The sequence below is a fragment of the Ascidia mentula genome, chromosome 2 (genome assembly GCF_947561715.1).
Source record: "Ascidia mentula chromosome 2, kaAscMent1.1, whole genome shotgun sequence".
Classification (NCBI taxonomy): domain Eukaryota; kingdom Metazoa; phylum Chordata; class Ascidiacea; order Phlebobranchia; family Ascidiidae; genus Ascidia; species Ascidia mentula.
In genome coordinates this window covers 10,229,675-10,247,900 of record NC_138567.1, presented here as the reverse complement: position 1 = coordinate 10,247,900, position 18,226 = coordinate 10,229,675, and the positions used below count along the sequence as shown (strand labels likewise).

General features: G+C 37.4%; 4 protein-coding genes across 5 annotated transcripts; all 4 read left to right on the top strand.

Annotated features, from left to right (window-relative positions):
* Positions 1-460: 460 nt before the first annotated feature.
* Positions 461-1,944, top strand: LOC145890062 (membrane-spanning 4-domains subfamily A member 8-like). The gene is made up of 7 exons (XM_082981103.1): positions 461-481; positions 755-877; positions 962-1,021; positions 1,156-1,251; positions 1,380-1,559; positions 1,614-1,719; positions 1,799-1,944. Exons 1-7 carry the CDS (start codon positions 461-463, stop codon positions 1,942-1,944), a joined length of 732 nt encoding a protein of 243 aa, XP_082837229.1.
* A 572-nt stretch (positions 1,945-2,516) lies between these two features.
* Positions 2,517-5,136, top strand: LOC145889532 (uncharacterized). 2 transcript variants are annotated; one of them, XM_082980503.1, is made up of 9 exons: positions 2,517-2,887; positions 2,962-3,062; positions 3,154-3,271; positions 3,503-3,652; positions 3,759-3,818; positions 4,056-4,145; positions 4,206-4,367; positions 4,419-4,488; positions 4,594-5,136. In XM_082980503.1, exons 3-9 carry the CDS (start codon positions 3,173-3,175, stop codon positions 4,734-4,736), a joined length of 774 nt encoding a protein of 257 aa, XP_082836629.1. In that variant the 5' UTR covers positions 2,517-2,887; positions 2,962-3,062; positions 3,154-3,172; the 3' UTR covers positions 4,737-5,136. The 2 variants fall into 2 exon arrangements, with proteins under 2 accessions (XP_082836629.1, XP_082836628.1); XM_082980502.1 differs by having other exon boundaries at positions 2,517-3,062.
* Positions 5,137-6,072: 936 nt separating this feature from the next.
* LOC145888586 (uncharacterized) lies at positions 6,073-8,118 on the top strand. Its single transcript, XM_082979363.1, has 7 exons — positions 6,073-6,221; positions 6,506-6,691; positions 6,782-6,841; positions 7,005-7,100; positions 7,254-7,430; positions 7,505-7,607; positions 7,677-8,118. Exons 1-7 carry the CDS (start codon positions 6,105-6,107, stop codon positions 7,886-7,888), a joined length of 951 nt encoding a protein of 316 aa, XP_082835489.1. The 5' UTR covers positions 6,073-6,104; the 3' UTR covers positions 7,889-8,118.
* Positions 8,119-11,017: 2,899 nt separating this feature from the next.
* Positions 11,018-16,715, top strand: LOC145890061 (uncharacterized). Its single transcript, XM_082981102.1, has 15 exons — positions 11,018-11,268; positions 11,529-11,711; positions 11,793-11,852; positions 12,010-12,105; positions 12,259-12,429; positions 12,496-12,598; positions 12,685-12,895; positions 14,031-14,075; positions 14,764-14,923; positions 15,123-15,305; positions 15,402-15,461; positions 15,625-15,720; positions 15,875-16,045; positions 16,113-16,215; positions 16,305-16,715. Exons 1-15 carry the CDS (start codon positions 11,161-11,163, stop codon positions 16,514-16,516), a joined length of 1,962 nt encoding a protein of 653 aa, XP_082837228.1. The 5' UTR covers positions 11,018-11,160; the 3' UTR covers positions 16,517-16,715.
* Positions 16,716-18,226: the final 1,511 nt, after the last annotated feature.

Below are 18,226 nucleotides of genomic sequence, written 5' to 3'. Positions count from 1 at the left end.
AACGCCGTAATGTTTTATGTCTCAGCTGTGAAACCTGTAAACCTAATGATTGTTTAAATCTATTCAGATATATAATGATTCGTGCAGTGATCAACTTCCACTTGTGGAGAAACACTGTTCTATAAAACAAGAATAATGATAAAGAAATTGTTTCAAACAACAGTATTTGCGTCAGAAAAATAATCAAATCATTTTACACAAGCGAATTAAAAGTGGGTGAGTGTTACATATTTCTATGACAGCTCATCTATTTCATATATACCTCAATGGATATAAACAATAAATGTCAACAAAACATGCTTGTACTACATAAGCTTCGCTAAACTGCATAATTGTGTACGTAAAGAATGAATGAACATTTTAGTGGATCATGATATGGTCTAAAATACAGTTACGTCGACTACAAAATGTTTTCAAATTATTATTGTATGTCTGTCATCCGCCAGATTTCGGCAATATAATGTATAACGTTAGTCCCATGGTAATGTATTGAACTAGCTTCATGCAATAATTAAATATTTGCTGTCGAATGGTGTAATTAAATGAAGCCATGAATTAAACTTATGTCTGAAAAATTATATTTACAAAAATAGGTTTGGCAATTTTAATTATTCCGAAAAAAGTCAAGTTGTACCGATGGAGAAACAAGGATCACATAAATACTTTTTTCTCCTTGCGATTCATAGATTTTTTGTTTGCTTTCAAAACGAAAGTTTCAAATCGGCAAAGGCAGCTAAATATAGTTAGTTTTTAGATTGCAGAAACGGTTCTTGGTCTGATTTGCTGTCTACTGGGAATCGTAAAGTTAGGATTCACTTACAGCTCCGATTCGAGTTATTATTTCAATGTTGGAGATGGCTTGTGGGGCGGTGTATGGGTGAGAATGACATTTAAATATAATATATGCTTAAAACAATTTTATTTATTGTGTAACTTCATTGTCAAAACATTTTTCCTCTAGTTGGTCGCCAGCGGATCGCTGGGGATTGCTTGCGGTAATGAAACGGTTTCGCGTTGTCTGGTAAGTCAAACACGTTTGATTTGCAGTAATGCCAAAGACCTAAACGTTATACGCATATATAATGCAAACAAATAGTACCAGTTGGCAGGCTTTTAGTTGAGGTACTTCCAACACTGTTGTTGTTTGTGTTTTAGGTTAAATGCCATTTGGCTTTCTCAATTGTGGGTGCGGTATTTGCAGCAGCGATGTTTTCAACTGCAACATTTGTCGCTGTGATGTACAGCAGTTCGGTATGTGTTCTAACGGAAACGAAAAAAAACTGAGTCAAGTTTTTGAAAGACCAAAAAAAACATTGACTTTTTTTTATCAACAACCAAAATGAAATCGCGGCAAAAGAAAGATGCACCTTTTTTTACAGTACTTCAATCCCTACATTGTGGGAATTGGAATTGAATCCACCATTGCTGCGTTGAGCTTCGTAACCATGGTACTTTGCATCATCAGCGCCAGTCTCTGTTGCTGTGCACCGCCCATAGACCTGGGTCCAAATGGCTGTGTTGACATATGTTGCGCTTGCTGTGACCCATCCCAACCGCAGGTGAGTGGTCTCCTCAAGGTAAAACTAGGCACAAAGTTCTATTTCGTATGACAGGCCCCGATGAACCAAGGTAGACTGATGTACGTGGTAAGTGAACAGCAAGCTGCGGCCAGTTACCAACCGGCGATGGTTCAAACCTTCAATCCAATAGTTTGTCAAGGTGATCCAATACTGTTCTGCAGCATGAAGTATTCTAAAGTCTTTACCTATGCAAATTGAATCAATTTTTGTGAATTTAGGAATTACGAATACAAACATTCCAGGAACCGTCTTTCTTCAAAGTGCACAACCCCACCCAGTGGTTGAAATTCCTTCATCTTACAGAGGTCAGGTGGCACAAGCAAGCGGCAATAACGCCATAGAACAAACAAATAAGAAGAACTAGCATCGGGAACTCTAAAGCTAACTCATTAAGCGACCAATCAGTTTTTCAACCGTATGTAACAAACTACTGTTCTGTGTATTGTTGCTGTTGTTTATATCTGAAACGAAACACATTCTACTTTGTACCTAAACGTTCAACAATCCTAGTTTAAGCATGCCAGAAATGGTCCATTTCAACAATATACAGTATACACACATGTATTTGCGTCGTAAAAACTGGAAATACTTTTATTAGAAGTCTGGGTGTTTGGAGATAATGATAATTTGGGCGTTTATATTGCATTATATTTCAAAACAGTACAGTATAGTTAGTTTTAAAGTTGTAGACGTGACAGTTTTATGACCAAACCTTTAATGTATACATCAAACACACCATTTCTACATAACAAACACACCAAACCTTTCGTATCAAACGTTCCAATACTGCTTTTATTTTATGTGGTATCGAGTTTCCAGGTATCAATTACAGGAAAGAGCTTCGTAAACAACAAACAATGGAGAAACCCAGTCAGTAAGGAGCGTATGTGTGTGCTGGGTATGTTGAGTGCTCCAATACAAAAGTGCTTCTTACTAGAGCAAATAGTTTACACCACTGTAAATGTAATACTTTCAGGGTTGTAAGTGGATGCAGTGTGCATGTTTTTACTGGGCACTATATTTATACATTTTCCAACAATAACAATTGTGATAATTATGAGGTGGTGAGCTTGTTTGGTACATTAATAGAAGAGAGACCTTGCCACCATACATTGAATGTACAAAGTTATCCATCAGTAGCAGGATAGGCACCAGTAAACAAATATAGATATTAAGCATCTGCATCCAATACCTGTTTCAAAACTACAGCAGTAGCCGGGCGTTGAAATTACTAAACAACATTTAAGTGTAATGAAATGGAAGCTTAGATGGGGGTAATGTAAATAAAAAAGTTTAAGGCTGATGTGGTAAGTTTAACAGATTTGTTGAAGTGAGGCATACGTAATAATGTAGGCATTTTGACAAGTCATAAATATAACAGGTAAATAGTCACAGCAAACGAAGTTGATTTGAGCAATACTGCACCTCTTTATAGTTTGCTTTTGCTTACACCACGAGGAAAGGGAAGATATAGTTTGACAAGTAAGTTATAAATAACCTGTACCTTTATTTCTCAAATTAGTTTTCCTATGTTGGCTTACCAAATTCACTGTAACTGTGTTTCTATTCGTAGATTTGCCTCAAGTGGCAGAATGGAGAGACAAGCGCCAAATCAATTTGTTATTATTGCTAGTCCTGGACTTGGTGCGAAGGAAATAAAGCGAAACAAAAGAAACATACGTGTTCTTGGGGTAAGAAAATAAATCGCTAATAACCGAGATTTTGAAGTTATCCCTTAAAAATCGTTTTTTTGTGTGTTTATTGTTGGAGCATAACAAAAAAGATGCATGTTATTACATTCTTTTATACTAACAGATGAATGGAAACCCAACTTTAACCTGCTTGGTGGTTTTATTTGAAGTAGCTTATATTGATGTGACTAAACTAACAACCGTTTAGCATATACCATATTCTATATTTAGATCATTGAGACCGTTATAGGCGTGATCTGCTGTATCCTCGGAATAGCCGTTTTGGCACACGTTAACACCATTCCCAGATATGGCAACAGATACCATGGTTACTACTCCTACAGCTTTAACATAGGAGAAGGCATTTGGGGAAGTGTATGGGTGAGATACAATTGTATGTGTCACAGTTTCTGCTTTTAAATACCAGTTCATAATATTCCTAACATATGTGCGAAACTATACGCTATATCCAACACGCTAATTTCAGTTGATCATCGGCGGAGCGTTGGGGATTGCCTGCGGAAAGGAATCAGCAACGCGTTGTCTGGCAAGTTTAAAATTAATTATCACTTTTATAAGCTCGGTCAATTTATAGCTTTATGATTAAACATAGAGATGAAAGCTGGTTCTTTGTACGAATGTACGGATTTAGCAAAAAATCCTGATCAACTGAATCCGAATTAACTGGGTTCTATTGTAGGCCTAAATACTAGGTTGTAATAACAAGTGCCTATTATTTTTGCGTACTTCATCACTGTGTTGTATGAATGTGCTTGTATTACAGGTCAACAGCCACATGGCATTTTCGATTGTAGCTGCAGTATTTGCAGCAATCATGTTTGCAACCGCTATTCCAATGGCATTGATTTACGCGGTAAATTCTTGTGAATTTATGCAAATCCTATGTTAAGAGTACCTTTTTTTTTAAAAATAGAGATATCCTTTGGGATTGGGAATTGAAGTCACCTTTGTCGTATTGAGCTTCATTGCTTTGGCTCTTTGCATCACCAGTGCAATCCTTTGTTGTTGCTGCCCACCTGTAAACAGGGTGTGTAATGCTGGCTGCACTGGTTGCTGCGGTACGTCATCAGGCCAGGTACGTCAGTTGCTGCACTTGAAACCACATAAACAAAAGTTATGTTTACAGTTACCAGTACACTTCGATAGAATCGTGTATGTGACGAATGGATCAGCATCTGCACCAACGGTGGTTCAAGGTATAAGGTCATAGAATAAAGGTCTTCTCATCATAATCAAACACAAATAAGCGTTGTTTGCATTATTGTTTTATGCTTTCCACTTGTACTTATTTCGGCTTTTAGGATTGAGTGAAACGTGTGGGGACGGAGCGGTTTTTCTAGAGAAACAGGGAGCTTGTGCTGTTGTGACTGAGACAGATGAAGCAATGAGTAGTGAAGAAGTTAACACGGCTTACTCTGGAGATGACATAAAGCTTCTCGATTAAAATATCAACCTCCTAACTTAGATCTCCCAATAAAAGACATTAAACACCTCAACTTTTCAATAAACCACCATACACTCGATAGCTGGATAAATGTACATTCGTGATAGCCATACATATTTGGAAGCTGTTTTAATAAGAATGACATTCGGACGTGTTTGTGCATTTGCTTTATTTCGTAAAGCTTTCTGCATTTCCGGCCGCTGTGATCTGTTAATATAGTTCAGAGAATTTAACTGCGATTGTTATTTGCATAAAAATGCGTTTTACTACAAGTATATTCTTGAAAGCCTTTTTGTTTTTCAACATTGGCCACTGAATTACCACACCAAAGAAGCAAACATAGTGTTTTATGTCAGCCTTACGTCGTGCGCTCTGCAGCTCCTCTAATTACTGCCTTGTAATTTCCGAATGGTCAAACCAAGCCTCGAAATCAGCGCGTAAACTGAGCGTTTTGCCTGAGACACCAGTTGCAGCAAATCTTGAATCCTTTGCATGTCGTGAAAATCAAGAATGAAATGCATCAAATACCTATTTCTAATTACATTCACTTATGACGTTTAAAAGTCAGGCCAGGACAGATATATATATCTGGCGAAATCATGTTCTGCTAGATCCTCATGTTGAAAGCAATACATATAGCGACATCAGAATCAAAGATTTGGATCAAGTTTGGGATAAGTTGAACCCTAATTGTTTGGCATTTGCAAAATGTTTTATCGAAAAATGAACAACAATTGGATAGTCGGGTTATGCATGTGTATCTGCGGTATGAAGATAATAATAAAAAAAGGGTAATCTGTAGTCACAATGCGACATGTGTATACCAAGTTTTACAAGTAATATTTGCGTTTTAGTGTAGACATATTGCATATTGATTTGCTGGTCCAGCACGATCGTGAACGTGACGGTTCGCTGTTCAAGTTTAGGCAAAAAATCGTGCCTTGCAAAACCAAAAATAAATCCTCAAAAAATCGCGTGATGTTGCGAAGTTTTTGGCTTCCCAAAAACTTATGCCCAATTAACAAACTTCATGCCAACGCATTTGCAAAAAGCATTTGTCATGAACGTATTGCAAAGGTTACAAATATAGCGAGGGCCTAAGGATTTCTTCGTTCAACAGAGTTAAATATGAAAACTTCTGCTCAGCTGTCAGTTTTCGTCCATAATTGTAATGCTGGTGAAGTGTTGCACATTCGAAATGGAAGTGTTTGGGTAAATGCTCAAATATGTACAGTAATAATTTGAAAATGTATCGTACCTAGACATATTTAAACTCACCTAATTTTTATAAAAAGTATTTGACTAGCTTTTTATTTATTGTTTATGAGGAAATATAGGAGATATTGTAAGTACATTTTTTTGGTTTTAATGTTCAAAATGCAACCCCTGCCGATTCAGGACCAGCCTGTAGTTATGCAGGTTGTTAGTCCGAGTCATGGTTCAGAAAAAATCAGGCGAAACAAGAAAATCTTACGCGCTCTGGGGGTAAGTTTTTTTGACTCTTTGCATCTCATTTGGCAAACGTACATTTTTTCAATTACGCACATTTTTTCAATTACATACATTTTCTATGACATTGTAACAATACAGCTCTAAAGATTATGAGTAAAAAATACGTTTTCATTGCCATAATTATAACTAGAAAGTTATTAGCTTTTTTAGCTTTTAAAATCATACATTTAAAATTTTGTACTCAGCAATAACTCTGGGCAAAATTTAAATTCTTGTTTACACCGTAAGCGCTGTCCATTTGCACAAATTTGTTCCAGGTGACAGAAACTGTTCTCGGTCTGATTTGCTGTATTTTGGGTATCGTAGTACTTGGTGACGCTTACACCTCCAAAATGCATCCTTCACGAGACTATGGATCATGGTATTATTATTCACGCTACAACAGGAACTACAATAATCAGGCACGTTCGAACTTTGGAGAAGGATTGTGGTGTGGTGTGTGGGTAAGATTTACTGATGAGATGAACAGTTCAAAACACATGTTTACGACAAAATATTGTTCTTGCAAAATTGTAACATCACAAATATTTCAGTTGGTTATCGGCGGTGCTTTGGGAGTTGCCTGCGGAAAGAAAACAGTTTCACGTTGTTTGGTAAGCCAACTCGTGTGCGTTTTAAGAACTTAAAAAAACCGCAACACTATACTCAAATATACTTCAGTCTTGTTTCCACGGTGATCCACCCACGCATTAATAATTTAGTTTACATAAAGTTACAATTGAAACATATTAACATGTTTGTTCGTGTTTTATTTAGGTCGACTTGCACATGGCATTCTCAATTGTGGGTGCAGTATTTGCTGGAATCATGTTTTCAATAGCAATACCAACTGGCAAAAACTATCAATCAGGTGTAAGTTGAATCAAACTCAAAATCTTCAGCAACAAAAAACCTAAATTTAAATAAAACAAAGCAACTCCTTCCACTACTTGTTTTTGATTTGTTAAACATACTTCGTTCCACTGCTGTTTCTTGGTGAAACATATTACATTGCTTTTGCTGCAGAAACAACCCTACAGCTTGGGAAGTGGGATTGAATACACCATTGCTGCGTTGAGTTTTATCGCCATGGTACTTTGCCTAACCAGCGCCAGTCTTTGCTGCTGTGCGCCACCGATCGAGTTGAATTTAAACACCTGTTGTGCTGCATGTCGCGACTGTTGCGAAACTTCCCAACTGCAGGTGAATACCCCCCTAAATTCACAGAAGATTAGGAATTAAATTAATATTGGGATTCAAGAGCAAGTGTGGTATAGGAAGGGTCTGAAGATCAGGGACGGGTTGTGTACGTTGTGAACCAGCAAACTGATCCTACTTTACAACCAACTGTCGTCCAGACTAACCCAATGTTTGTGCAAGGTATAATGTATTAATCAAACGTATATTTGTATTAAGTTTGAAAAGTTTAAACAAGCATTGTAATCATAGGAATTCCGAACACCAACATCCCTGGAACCGTGTATGTTCAAAGTGGACAACAGCACCAACCAGTTGTTCAATATCCCACATCGACCAGCAACGAGGTGACGCAAGAAAGCAACGATGTTGATGTCAAACAGGCCAAGATGAGTGAAGCATTTGCACAGGATAACTCTGAAGAGGATTTGTTGGTCGATCTGCCTCCATCCTACCCGGAATAAAAATGAGGCCTGGAATTACCACTGATGTAAATCGAGAAGGAAACTTCTGTACTGGCATCTGCAAATATCCCACATTAAAGGCGTTATCACTTTATATTCTTGATGTGTAAATAAGGAGTTTGAATGTGGTCTCAAAAAATGTAACATTGAATGATCGCTAAATATTATAATGTATATATCTTTGATTTACACAAATAATGTTTTTTAAATTCAATGTTTTCAGCTGTGAAGCCTGTAAACACAATGATTGTTTAAATATATTCAGATACATAATGACTCGTGCATCAACTTCCAATTGTGGTGAAACACTGTTCTATTAAACAAGAATAATAACGAAGAAATTGTTTTAAACAACAATATTTGTGTTAGAAAAACACAAAAATAATCAAATCATTTTTCACAAGCCAATTCAAAGTGTGTGTAAGTGTTATATTTCTGAGCTCATCTATTTCAATTATACCTTAATAGATTTGAACAATAAATATTTTCCATCTCCAATGATATCACAAATTTCTGTGTGATTATATACACTGACTACTTTTGAGATTTTTCTCTTTTTCGACATGGAACACGTTACCAACCATTTTATATAGAGGAACTTTTGAAAACAGTTTTTATTTCAGCCTTTCAGAAGTCTTGCGCTTCACAGCTACCAGCTTCCGTCCAATTTAGGCATGAACCAATCAGGCCTTGATGCCAGTGCGGAAACAAAGCCTTTCTGCAATGACTCCAGTTACAGTTCGCCTCGAAATCTGTATATGTATACCTTGAACTACAGAACGATACGTGTTGAACAATTGTTTCTGAATCTATTCACTAATGATATGCAGTTGATATACCAGTGGTCCGGGCAAACTTAAATCTTATATATAAACGTTCTTTTATGTTATGCGAGATTGAATGCAATAGGTATAGCGTGTTGTGCACGAATCAGGGTAGAGTTTAGGGATTTACTAAGATTTTCTGTTCGTTAAGAAACCTGAAAAAATGAGTCAATCTGTGAGGACTGATAAACATTGCTTCTGGAGGCTAATTGCCAAGATCTTTCTTTCAGCAAGAGTCAAGCGAATCAAAAGAATCATACTTATTCTTGGGGTAAGTTTCACTTAATTAAAAAACATGCCTGTCTTTTAATTTGTTGCCATCGTTTGAAACCCAACTTGATTTCGAAATGATCTGTACAAAAATAAACAAATATTGGATAATGCATGTGTAGCTGCAATATGGGAAGATAAATAACAAAGTAAGAGTGTGTAGTCATCATGTGGCAAGTGTATAACAAGTTCCACAAGTATTATTTGCGTTTTAGTGTAAACGTTTATTGCATATGTGCTGGTCCAGCAAGATCGTGATCGTGACGTTTGGCGGTTAAGTTTTGGCAAAACTTCGTGTCTTGCCAAACCAAAAATTAATCTTCAAAGCAACGCGTGATGTAGTGACGTTATTGGCATCCCTAAAACATATTCCCAATTTACAAATCTTATGCCAATCCCTTTGCAAACAAACATTCTCAGGAACGTATTGCAATGTTTTTAATTTGCAGATATATAACCCATTGGGGTTGTTTTCATTTAACCTAAAAAAAAATATTTTTCAAATTACTGAGTCTTGTCTTTGTTTGATTTGCCTCTTACCTCTAAAACATAACTTATTTCTCCCTTGCAGTTCAATCACTACCAGTTTGGAATGCAAATCGAATTCGCCAATGATACTGTGTATCACCAGCGCCAGTCTATGCTGCTGTGACATGGAATCGAATACCTGCTGTTTTGTATGTTAAGGTTGCTCGTCCCATAAACCTCAGGTACGCAGAGGTAACAAGGTTATATCAAGTAGTAACATCTATCGCCTTTCAGAAACGTGTGAATGAGGAACGACCTGTATACGTTGTGAGAAGCCAGAACACTGTCCCCAAACAACAACCAGTCATCGTTCAAACCAACCCAATTGTCATGGAAGGTAAAGTTAAGTTAAAAAAATTTGCAGTGATTTTTAACTTTTGCTGTTACAGAATTTGCAAACCTCGGCATTCCAGAACCCATAAATGCCCAATGTGCTCAACAGCACCAACTAGCGTCAAACAATTCCAAAACAAATAGCAGCCAGATTACGCAAACAAGCGTCTTTCTAGATATTTTTTTGGGCGATTAATCGCCTTGTTGTTAGCATTTAAACCTATGACATGAAATGTTCCTCAATGTAAATAATGAACGAAACTTCTTCACCGAAATCGATAAACATCTCTCATCGGCGGTTTTTTTCTTAATCCTTGTTGTAAAGCAACTTTCACAGAGATGAGCTCTCATAGAAATATAAAACCCATGCACACTTTTGATTGGTTTGTGTACAATGATTTAATTCTTTTTATGTTTCAGCGCAAATATTGTTGTTCAAAACAATTTCTTATGAAGGTGAAACAATTGTGGAAACCAATATCTGTGGGCCAACAATCACCATTGGTGCCACTTTGCTTATCTTATGATTATTGCGACACGGGGCCTGACGGCACTATTGGTTGAGCTTTGCTTGGCCATAGTGTTTCCACCTTGTTTTCTCCGTAAGGTTGCACCTAGTTTGCTGCCAAATGGATGACGGTGATTGTATAGTCACCACTAAGTGGAAGTCCTTGGTCAGCAAAGTCGTCTGAAAGTCACACCAGCTGCACTGATGAGACCTTTTAGTTCGAAACACTTTCTGCTTGTTGCTGATGCATTTCTTTGCATTTTTTTAATAAATTCGCCTATGAATATCTAAAAGAAAAAAGTTGGAAAAAATTATATTATTCGAAACATCAAATAAATCATGACAAGGGCCCGAAGAAGCTTCAACCTCAGTGAAAAGGTGAGTGTTCAGGCTTCAGCATCTATAACATAATGTAACACCTATCCAAAAGCCTGTACATGCGAACGTTGTATACTATGAATCACAAATGCATTGCGTATGTATCAACCATATAGCACGTCACTTCCGCCTATCATTACAACTACGCAGTCTATATGCTTTAACTCAATGCGAAGAAATATTGCGGGGGCATGATGATTTTATAACGTACGTTTGCGACACCTCCTTCAACAGAGTTATTTATGAAAACTTCAGCTCAGTTGTCAGTTTTCGTCAGTAAGTGTTATGAGGGTGAAGTGTTGCACATTTGGATTGGAAGTGTTTTGGTCAATGCTCACAATTTCACAGTATTACTCTTAAAATGTTACGTACCTATTTATAAGGAAATATTGGAGATTGTGTAAACTAAAACTTTTGGTTTAACGTTCAAAATGCAACCCGTGTCGATTCAGAACCAGCCTGTAGTTATGCAGGTTGTTAGTCCGAGTCATGGTTCAGAAAAAATCAGGCGAAACAAGAAAAACTTACGCGCTCTTGGGGTAAGTTTTATTTGACAGACATATTTTGCATCTCATTCGACAAACGTACATTTTTGCAATTACATACATTTTCTTTAACATTGTACCAATACTGCTCTAAAGATTAAGTAAACAAATGCGTTTACATTACCACAATATAACTAGCAAGTTATTAGCTTTGGAATAAGCTTTTCGCAAATCACACTTCCAAATATTTTGTAAAATAATTAAGTTCTTGTTCAAAGCATAAGTTCTCCATTTGTGCAAATCCTTTTTTCCAGGTGACAGAAACTGTTCTCGGCCTGATTTGCTGCATTTTGGGTATCGTAGTACTTGGTGACGCTTACAAGTCTGTGAGGCGTCCGTCCTACTACTATGGATCATCATATTATTATTCGCACTACAGCAACTACTACTATCAGCCACGTTTTAACGTTGGAGAAGGATTGTGGGGTGGTGTGTGGGTAAGATTTACTGATGAGATGAACAGTTCCAAAAACATATTTTGTTGTTCTTGCAAAAATGTAACATCACAAATATTTTAGTTGGTCGTCGGCGGTGCTTTGGGAGTTGCCTGCGGAAAGAAAACAGTTTCACGTTGTTTGGTAAGTCAACTCGAGTGCGTTTCAAAAACTTTAAGAAACCTCAACACTTTACTCAAAAATACTTTAGTCATGTTTCCACATTGTTCCGCCCATACAGTAATAATTTAGTATAGTGAAAATTGAAACATATTAACATGTTTGTTCGTGTTTTGTTCAGGTCAACTGCCACATGGCATTCTCAATTGTGGGTGCAGTATTTGCTGGAATCATGTTTTCCATAGCAATACCAACTGGCGCGATGTACCAATCAAGTGTAAGTTGAATCAAACTCAAAATCTTCAGCAATAATAAACTTAAATTAAAATAAAACAAAGCAACTCCTTCCACTACTTGTTTTGATTTATTAAACATACCTCGTTCCACTGATATTTTTTTGGCGAAACATATTACATTGCTTTTGTTGCAGTATCAATCCTACAACTTAGGAAGTGGGATTGAAGTCACCATTGCTCTATTGAGTTTTACCGACATGGTACTTTGCATAACCAGCGCCAGTCTTTGCTGCTGTGCGCCACCGATCGATTCAAACACCTGTTCTGCTGCATGTTGTGACTGTTGCGGCTCATCCCAACCGCAGGTGAATACCCTTCACAGAAGTTAAGATTTAAATTATCAATGAGATATAAGAGCCAGTGTGGTATAGGAGGTGCCTGTAAATCAGGGACGGGTTGTGTACGTTGTGAACCAGCAAACTGATCCTACCTTACAACCAACTGTCGTCCAAACTAACCCAATGTCTATGCAAGGTATAATGTATTAATCAAACGTATCTTTGTAATAAGTTTTGAAACTGATATATTTTCGGTATGTTAAACAAACCTTGTAATCTTAGGAATTTCAAACACCAGCATCCCTGGAACCGTGTATGTTCAAAGTGGACAACAGCACCAACCAGTTGTTCAGTTTCCCACATCGACCAGCAACGAGATGACACAAGAAAGCAACGATGTTGATGTCAAACAGGCCAAGATGAGTGAAGCATTTGCACAGGGTAACTCAAAAGAGGATTTGTTAGGAGGTCATCCTCCATCCTACCAGGAATAAAAATGAGGCCCAGAATTACCACTGATGTAATTCGAGAACGAAACTTCTGTACTGGCATCTGCAAATATCTCACATTAAAGCGCTTTCACTTGACATCCTTGATGTGTAAATAGGGAGTTTGAATGTGGTCTCAATAATGTAACATTGAAATTTTTGTCGGGTATTTTGTTTCTGCGCGCTGTTACCGAATATAATCAAGACACATCCGAGAAGAGCTATTTTTTTCTCAACTTTTAGAATTTAAATTCTGTATAAAGGTCAATATAGTTGTACCTTATAGTGCTGAAATCAGAAACGCAATTACGTTCATATGAAGCCAGCTATATCACTTCCGCTACGCACTGTTGCTCTGCCGTCTGTATACTATAGTAATCAATCACATATGCGTTGCGCCGAATTCCAGTGTAAATGTACAGAATAGTGTTTTGTCAGGGCAATGATTTTTCGTCATGTCTATAGCATGCCAGTTAGTTTTCAATGATCGTTGAGCGAAGCACTTTGCTGTCAGGCTCATGTTTTATATGCATGCAGAATTGCAAAGATGTGGCCGTAAAAGTTACCCAAGTGGTATTTGCAATTTGGCAGTTTAAGGCTGTATAAGGCAACTTAGACATAATGGAACTGATTCACGTTGTTTTAACCGACAATGTTGGAAAAATGCAAAGTCAGGCTGTGACGGTTTAGAAACAGGCAGTGGTTATGAAGTCATATATCCCCGGGTCTTACTTCATTGAAAGTTGGACGAAACAAGAAAATCAGACGTGCTCTTGGGGTGATTGCGTCAACTAAACCAGTGCTTCCCAACCAGTGGGTCGCGAAGCTTTTTCAGGTGGGTCGTGAAGTATTTCTAAATGTTACAGTTTTCTATTAGATCACGAAAATTGCATGTGTATACATTGTTTCTTTTCTCATTAAATTGTTTTTCATTCGTTTGGTCAAGTCTCATTGTGGGTCGCACAATAAAACTTGCATTAAAAGTGGATCGCGAACTGAAAAAGGTTGGGAAGCACTGACCTAAACTATGCAAGTTTCCTTTTTTGTTGAAAACATTTGCAATTTGTTAAAAAAAAATTATTACATTCGTGCAACCTGGTCATTAGGTTAAATCAACAAAACTACTTTTTTTGTCATTAGTAGTGCTTTGGGAATCGCCAGCGGAAAAACACTTCTTAATGGCTGGTAGATAAAAAAGCTTTGATTACAATAACAACATGAAACAAATTCCCGAACATCATGGAAATGTTTATATCGCTGTAGCATTGTACTGGCAAGAATGCCGAATAGCAATCTGGATAATATCAATATGTGCTGTAAACACAAAATCGTTTTTGTTTAAAAACACATGTTGTTATTTACAGTAAACTGCCACATGGCATTCTCTGTTGTGGCTGCAGTATTTGCTGGAATCGTGTTTATAACAGCAATACCAGTCGGAATGCCATACCAGGCTTGGGTAGGTGATGAGAAAACAAGAAAAAAAAACGCTGTTTCACTTGTAAAAATGTTTAAAAAAATATGCTTCATTTCTTGCACTTCAGTTTCGACCTTGCAGCCCTGGATGAGGAATAAAAAAATACAAGTATTTCTCTCGAGTAATTTTGACATGACTTGCTACGTAATTACACAGCTTATGCCCTCAGGCTACGACTGCTTCTAACTGAAAACACATTTTTCCTTAAAGCCTGTTCATGCAAGCTTTGTTTGCCTTTTTCTTCGACGCTGCAATTAGTTTCAGGACAAACGTTGCTGGTATGGCGATAATTTTAACTCGCTTTATTACTTTACTTAAAATCTGAAATAGGATAACAATGCGTCTTTAGGAGACTAAGAAACTTTGTTTGTTTGTTTGTTGTTTTTGCGAAATTAGGTTTTGGGGATATTCTTTTGTTGCTATTTTGTCGCAAACGTTAAAAATGAAAAGCCAACCCGTGCCGGTGCAGAACCAGCCTGTAGTTATGCAGGTTGTTGGTCCGAGTCATGGTTCAGAAAAAATCAGGCGAAACAAGAAAAACTTTCGCGCTCTGGGGGTAAGTTTTACTTGACTGGCATCTTTTGCATGTCATTCGGTAAACATAGACCACAGAAATTCGTTTGCATTAACACAAATATAACTAGCAAGCTGTTAACTTTGGAATTAGCTTTTCGAACATCATACTTTCAAATAATTGACAAATAAAATTAGGTTCTCATTTAAAGTTCTCCATTTGTGCAAATCATTTTTTCCAGGTGACAGAAACTGTTCTCGGCCTGATTTGCTGTATTTTGGGTATCGTAGTACTTGCTGACGCTTACAGCTCTGTGAGGCGTCCGTCCTACTACTATGGATCATCATATTATTATTCGCACTACAGCAACTACTACTATCAGCCACGTTTTAACGTTGGAGAAGGATTGTGGGGTGGTGTGTGGGTAAGATTCACTGATGAGATGAACAGTTCAAAAAACATATTTACAACAAAAATTGAAGGTTGTTCTTGCAAAAATGTAACATCACAAATATTTTAGTTGGTTATCGGCGGTGCTTTGGGAGTTGCCTGCGGAAAGAAAACAGTTTCATGTTGTTTGGTAAGTCAACTCGAGTGCGTTTCAAGAACTTTAAGAAACCTCCACACTTTACTCAAAAATACTTTAGTCTTGTTTCCACGTTGTTCCGCCCACGCAGTAATAATTTAGTTTACATATAGTGGAAATTGAAACATATTAACATGTTTGTTCGTGTTTTGTTCAGGTCAACTGCCACATGGCATTCTCAATTGTGGGTGCAGTATTTGCTGGAATCATGTTTTCAACAGCAATACCAACTAGCATAATATACCAATCAAGTGTAAGTTGAATCAAACTCAAAATCTTCAGCAATAAAAAACTTAAATTAAAATAAAACAAAGCAACTCCTTCCACTACTAGTTTTTGATTTGTTAAACATACTTCGTTCCACTGATATTTTTTTGGCGAAACATATTACATTGCTTTTGTTGCAGAATCAATCCTACAGCTTGGTAAGTGGGATTGAGGTCACCATTGCTGTGCTGAGTTTTACCGCCATGGTACTTTGCATAACCAGCGCCAGTCTTTGCTGCTGTGCGCCACCGATCGATAAAAACACCTGTTGTGCTGCATGTTGCGACTGTTGCGGCTCGTCCCAACCGCAGGTGAATACCCTTCACAGAAGTTTTGGAATTAAATTATGATTGGGATATAAGAGCCAGTGTGGTATAGGAGGTGCATGTAGATCAGGGACGGGTTGTGTACGTAGTGAACCAGCAAACTGCTTCTACCTTACAACCAACTGTCGTCCAAACTAACCCAATGTCTATGCAAGGTATAATGTATTAATCAAACGTATCTTTGTAATAAGTTTTAAAACTGGTATATTTTCGGTATGTTAAACAACAAACTTTGTAATCTTAGGAATTTCAAACATCAACATCCCTGGAACCGTGTATGTTCAAAGTGGACAACAGCACCAACCAGTTGTTCAGTTTCCCACATCGACCAGCAACGAGGTGACGCCAGAAAGCAACGATGTTGATGTCAAACAGGCCAAGATGAGGGAAGCATTTGCACAGGATAACTCTGAAGAGGATTTGTCAGGAGGTCATCCTCCATCCTACCCGGAATAAAAATGAGGCCCAGAATTACCACTAATGTAAATCGAGAACGAAACTTCTGTACTGGCATCTGCAAATATCTCACATTAAAGGCGTTATCACTTTACATTCTTGATGTGTAAATAGGGAGTTTGAACGTGGTCTCAAAAATGTAATATTAAATTTTTTGTGGGGTATATTGTTTCTGCGCGCTGCTACGGAATATAATCATGACACGTCCGAGAAGCCCTATGTTTTTCTCAATTTTTAGAATTTAAATTCTGTATAAAGGTCAATATAGTTGTACCTTATAGTGCTGAAGTCAGAAACGCAATTACGTTCATATGAAGCCAGGTATATCACTTCCGCTACCCACTGTTCCTCTGCCGTCTGTATACAGGCAATGGCTTTTCGTCATGTCTGCAGCATGCCAGTTAGTTTTCAATGATCGTTGAGCTAAGCACTTGCTGTCAGGCTCATGTGTCATATGTTACAGAATTCCAAAGAAGTGGCCGTAAAAGTTACCCAAGTGGTATTTGCAATTTGGCGATTTAAGGCTGTATTAGGCTACTTATACATAATTAAACTGATTCACGTTGTTTTAACCGACAATGTTGAAAAAATGCAAAGTCAGGCTGTGACGTTTCAGAAACAGGTAGTGGTTATGAAGTCGGTATCCCAGGGTCTTACTTTATTGAAAGTTGAAAGTTGGACTTGGAGTGAGTGCGTCACCTAAACCAGTGCTTTTCAACCAGTGGGTCGCGAAGCTATTTCAGGTGGGTCGTGAAGTATTTCTAAATGTTACAGTTTTCTATTAGATCACGAAAATTGCATGTGTATACATTGTTTCTTTTCTCATTAAATTGTTTTTCATTCGTTTGGTCAAGTCTCATTGTGGGTCGCACAATAAAACTTGCATTAAAAGTGGATCGCGAACTGAAAAAGGTTGGGAAGCACTGACCTAAACTATGCAAGTTTCCTTTTTTGTTGTAAACATTTGCAATTTGTTAAAAAAAAATTTATTACATTCGTGCAACCTGGTCATTAGGTTAAATCAACAAAACTACTTTTTTTGTCATTAGTAGTGCTTTGGGAATCGCCAGCGGAAAAACACTTCTTAATGGCTGGTAGACAAAAAAGCTTTGATTACAATAACAACATGAAACAAATTCCCGAACATCATGGAAATGTTTATATCGCTGTAGCATTGTACTGCCAAGAATGCCGAATAGCAATCTGGATTATATCAATATGTGCTGTAAACACAAAATCGTTTTTGTTTAAAAACACATGTTGTTATTTACAGTAAACTGCCACATGGCATTCTCTGTTGTGGCTGCAGTATTTGCTGGAATCGTGTTTATAACAGCAATACCAGTCGGAATGCCATACCAGGCTTGGGTAGGTGATGAGAAAACAAGAAAAAAAACGCTGTTTACTCGTAAAAATGTTTAAAAAAATATGCTTCATTTCTTGCACTTCAGTTTCGACCTTGCAGCCCTGGATGAGGAATCAAAAAATACAAGTATTTCTCTCGAGTAATTTTGACATGACTTGCTACGTAATTACACAGCTTATGCCTTCAGGCTACGACTGCTTCTAACGGAAAACACATTTTTCCTTAAAGCCTGTTCATGCAAGCTTTGTATTAATGATCACCAGAGGAACAACGAACGGAATTATTGTTTCCGACTATAAATGATATACTGTTTAATGTCAGTGGTCAGAACGAAGATAATTCAT

What these genes read in the sequence shown, in the direction of transcription:
- LOC145890062 (XM_082981103.1), top strand. Translation starts at nt 461, where the DNA reads ATGTATAACGTTAGTCCCATG. An exon ending in TGTATAACGTTAGTCCCATG is followed by an intron (nt 482 to 754) that starts GTAATGTATTGA and finishes GTTAGTTTTTAG; the next exon opens with ATTGCAGAAACGGTTCTTGG. An exon ending in GTGACCCATCCCAACCGCAG is followed by an intron (nt 1,560 to 1,613) that starts GTGAGTGGTCTC and finishes TTCGTATGACAG; the next exon opens with GCCCCGATGAACCAAGGTAG.
- LOC145889532 (XM_082980503.1), top strand. Translation starts at nt 3,173, where the DNA reads ATGGAGAGACAAGCGCCAAATCAATTTGTTATTATTGCTAGTCCTGGA. An exon ending in GAAACATACGTGTTCTTGGG is followed by an intron (nt 3,272 to 3,502) that starts GTAAGAAAATAA and finishes TTCTATATTTAG; the next exon opens with ATCATTGAGACCGTTATAGG. An exon ending in GCATTTGGGGAAGTGTATGG is followed by an intron (nt 3,653 to 3,758) that starts GTGAGATACAAT and finishes CGCTAATTTCAG; the next exon opens with TTGATCATCGGCGGAGCGTT.
- LOC145888586 (XM_082979363.1), top strand. Translation starts at nt 6,105, where the DNA reads ATGTTCAAAATGCAACCCCTGCCGATTCAGGACCAGCCTGTAGTTATG. An exon ending in GCAAAAACTATCAATCAGGT is followed by an intron (nt 7,101 to 7,253) that starts GTAAGTTGAATC and finishes CTTTTGCTGCAG; the next exon opens with AAACAACCCTACAGCTTGGG. An exon ending in TAACCCAATGTTTGTGCAAG is followed by an intron (nt 7,608 to 7,676) that starts GTATAATGTATT and finishes TTGTAATCATAG; the next exon opens with GAATTCCGAACACCAACATC.
- LOC145890061 (XM_082981102.1), top strand. Translation starts at nt 11,161, where the DNA reads ATGCAACCCGTGTCGATTCAGAACCAGCCTGTAGTTATGCAGGTTGTT. An exon ending in AAAACACTTCTTAATGGCTG is followed by an intron (nt 14,076 to 14,763) that starts GTAGATAAAAAA and finishes TTGCGAAATTAG; the next exon opens with GTTTTGGGGATATTCTTTTG. An exon ending in GATTGTGGGGTGGTGTGTGG is followed by an intron (nt 15,306 to 15,401) that starts GTAAGATTCACT and finishes CAAATATTTTAG; the next exon opens with TTGGTTATCGGCGGTGCTTT.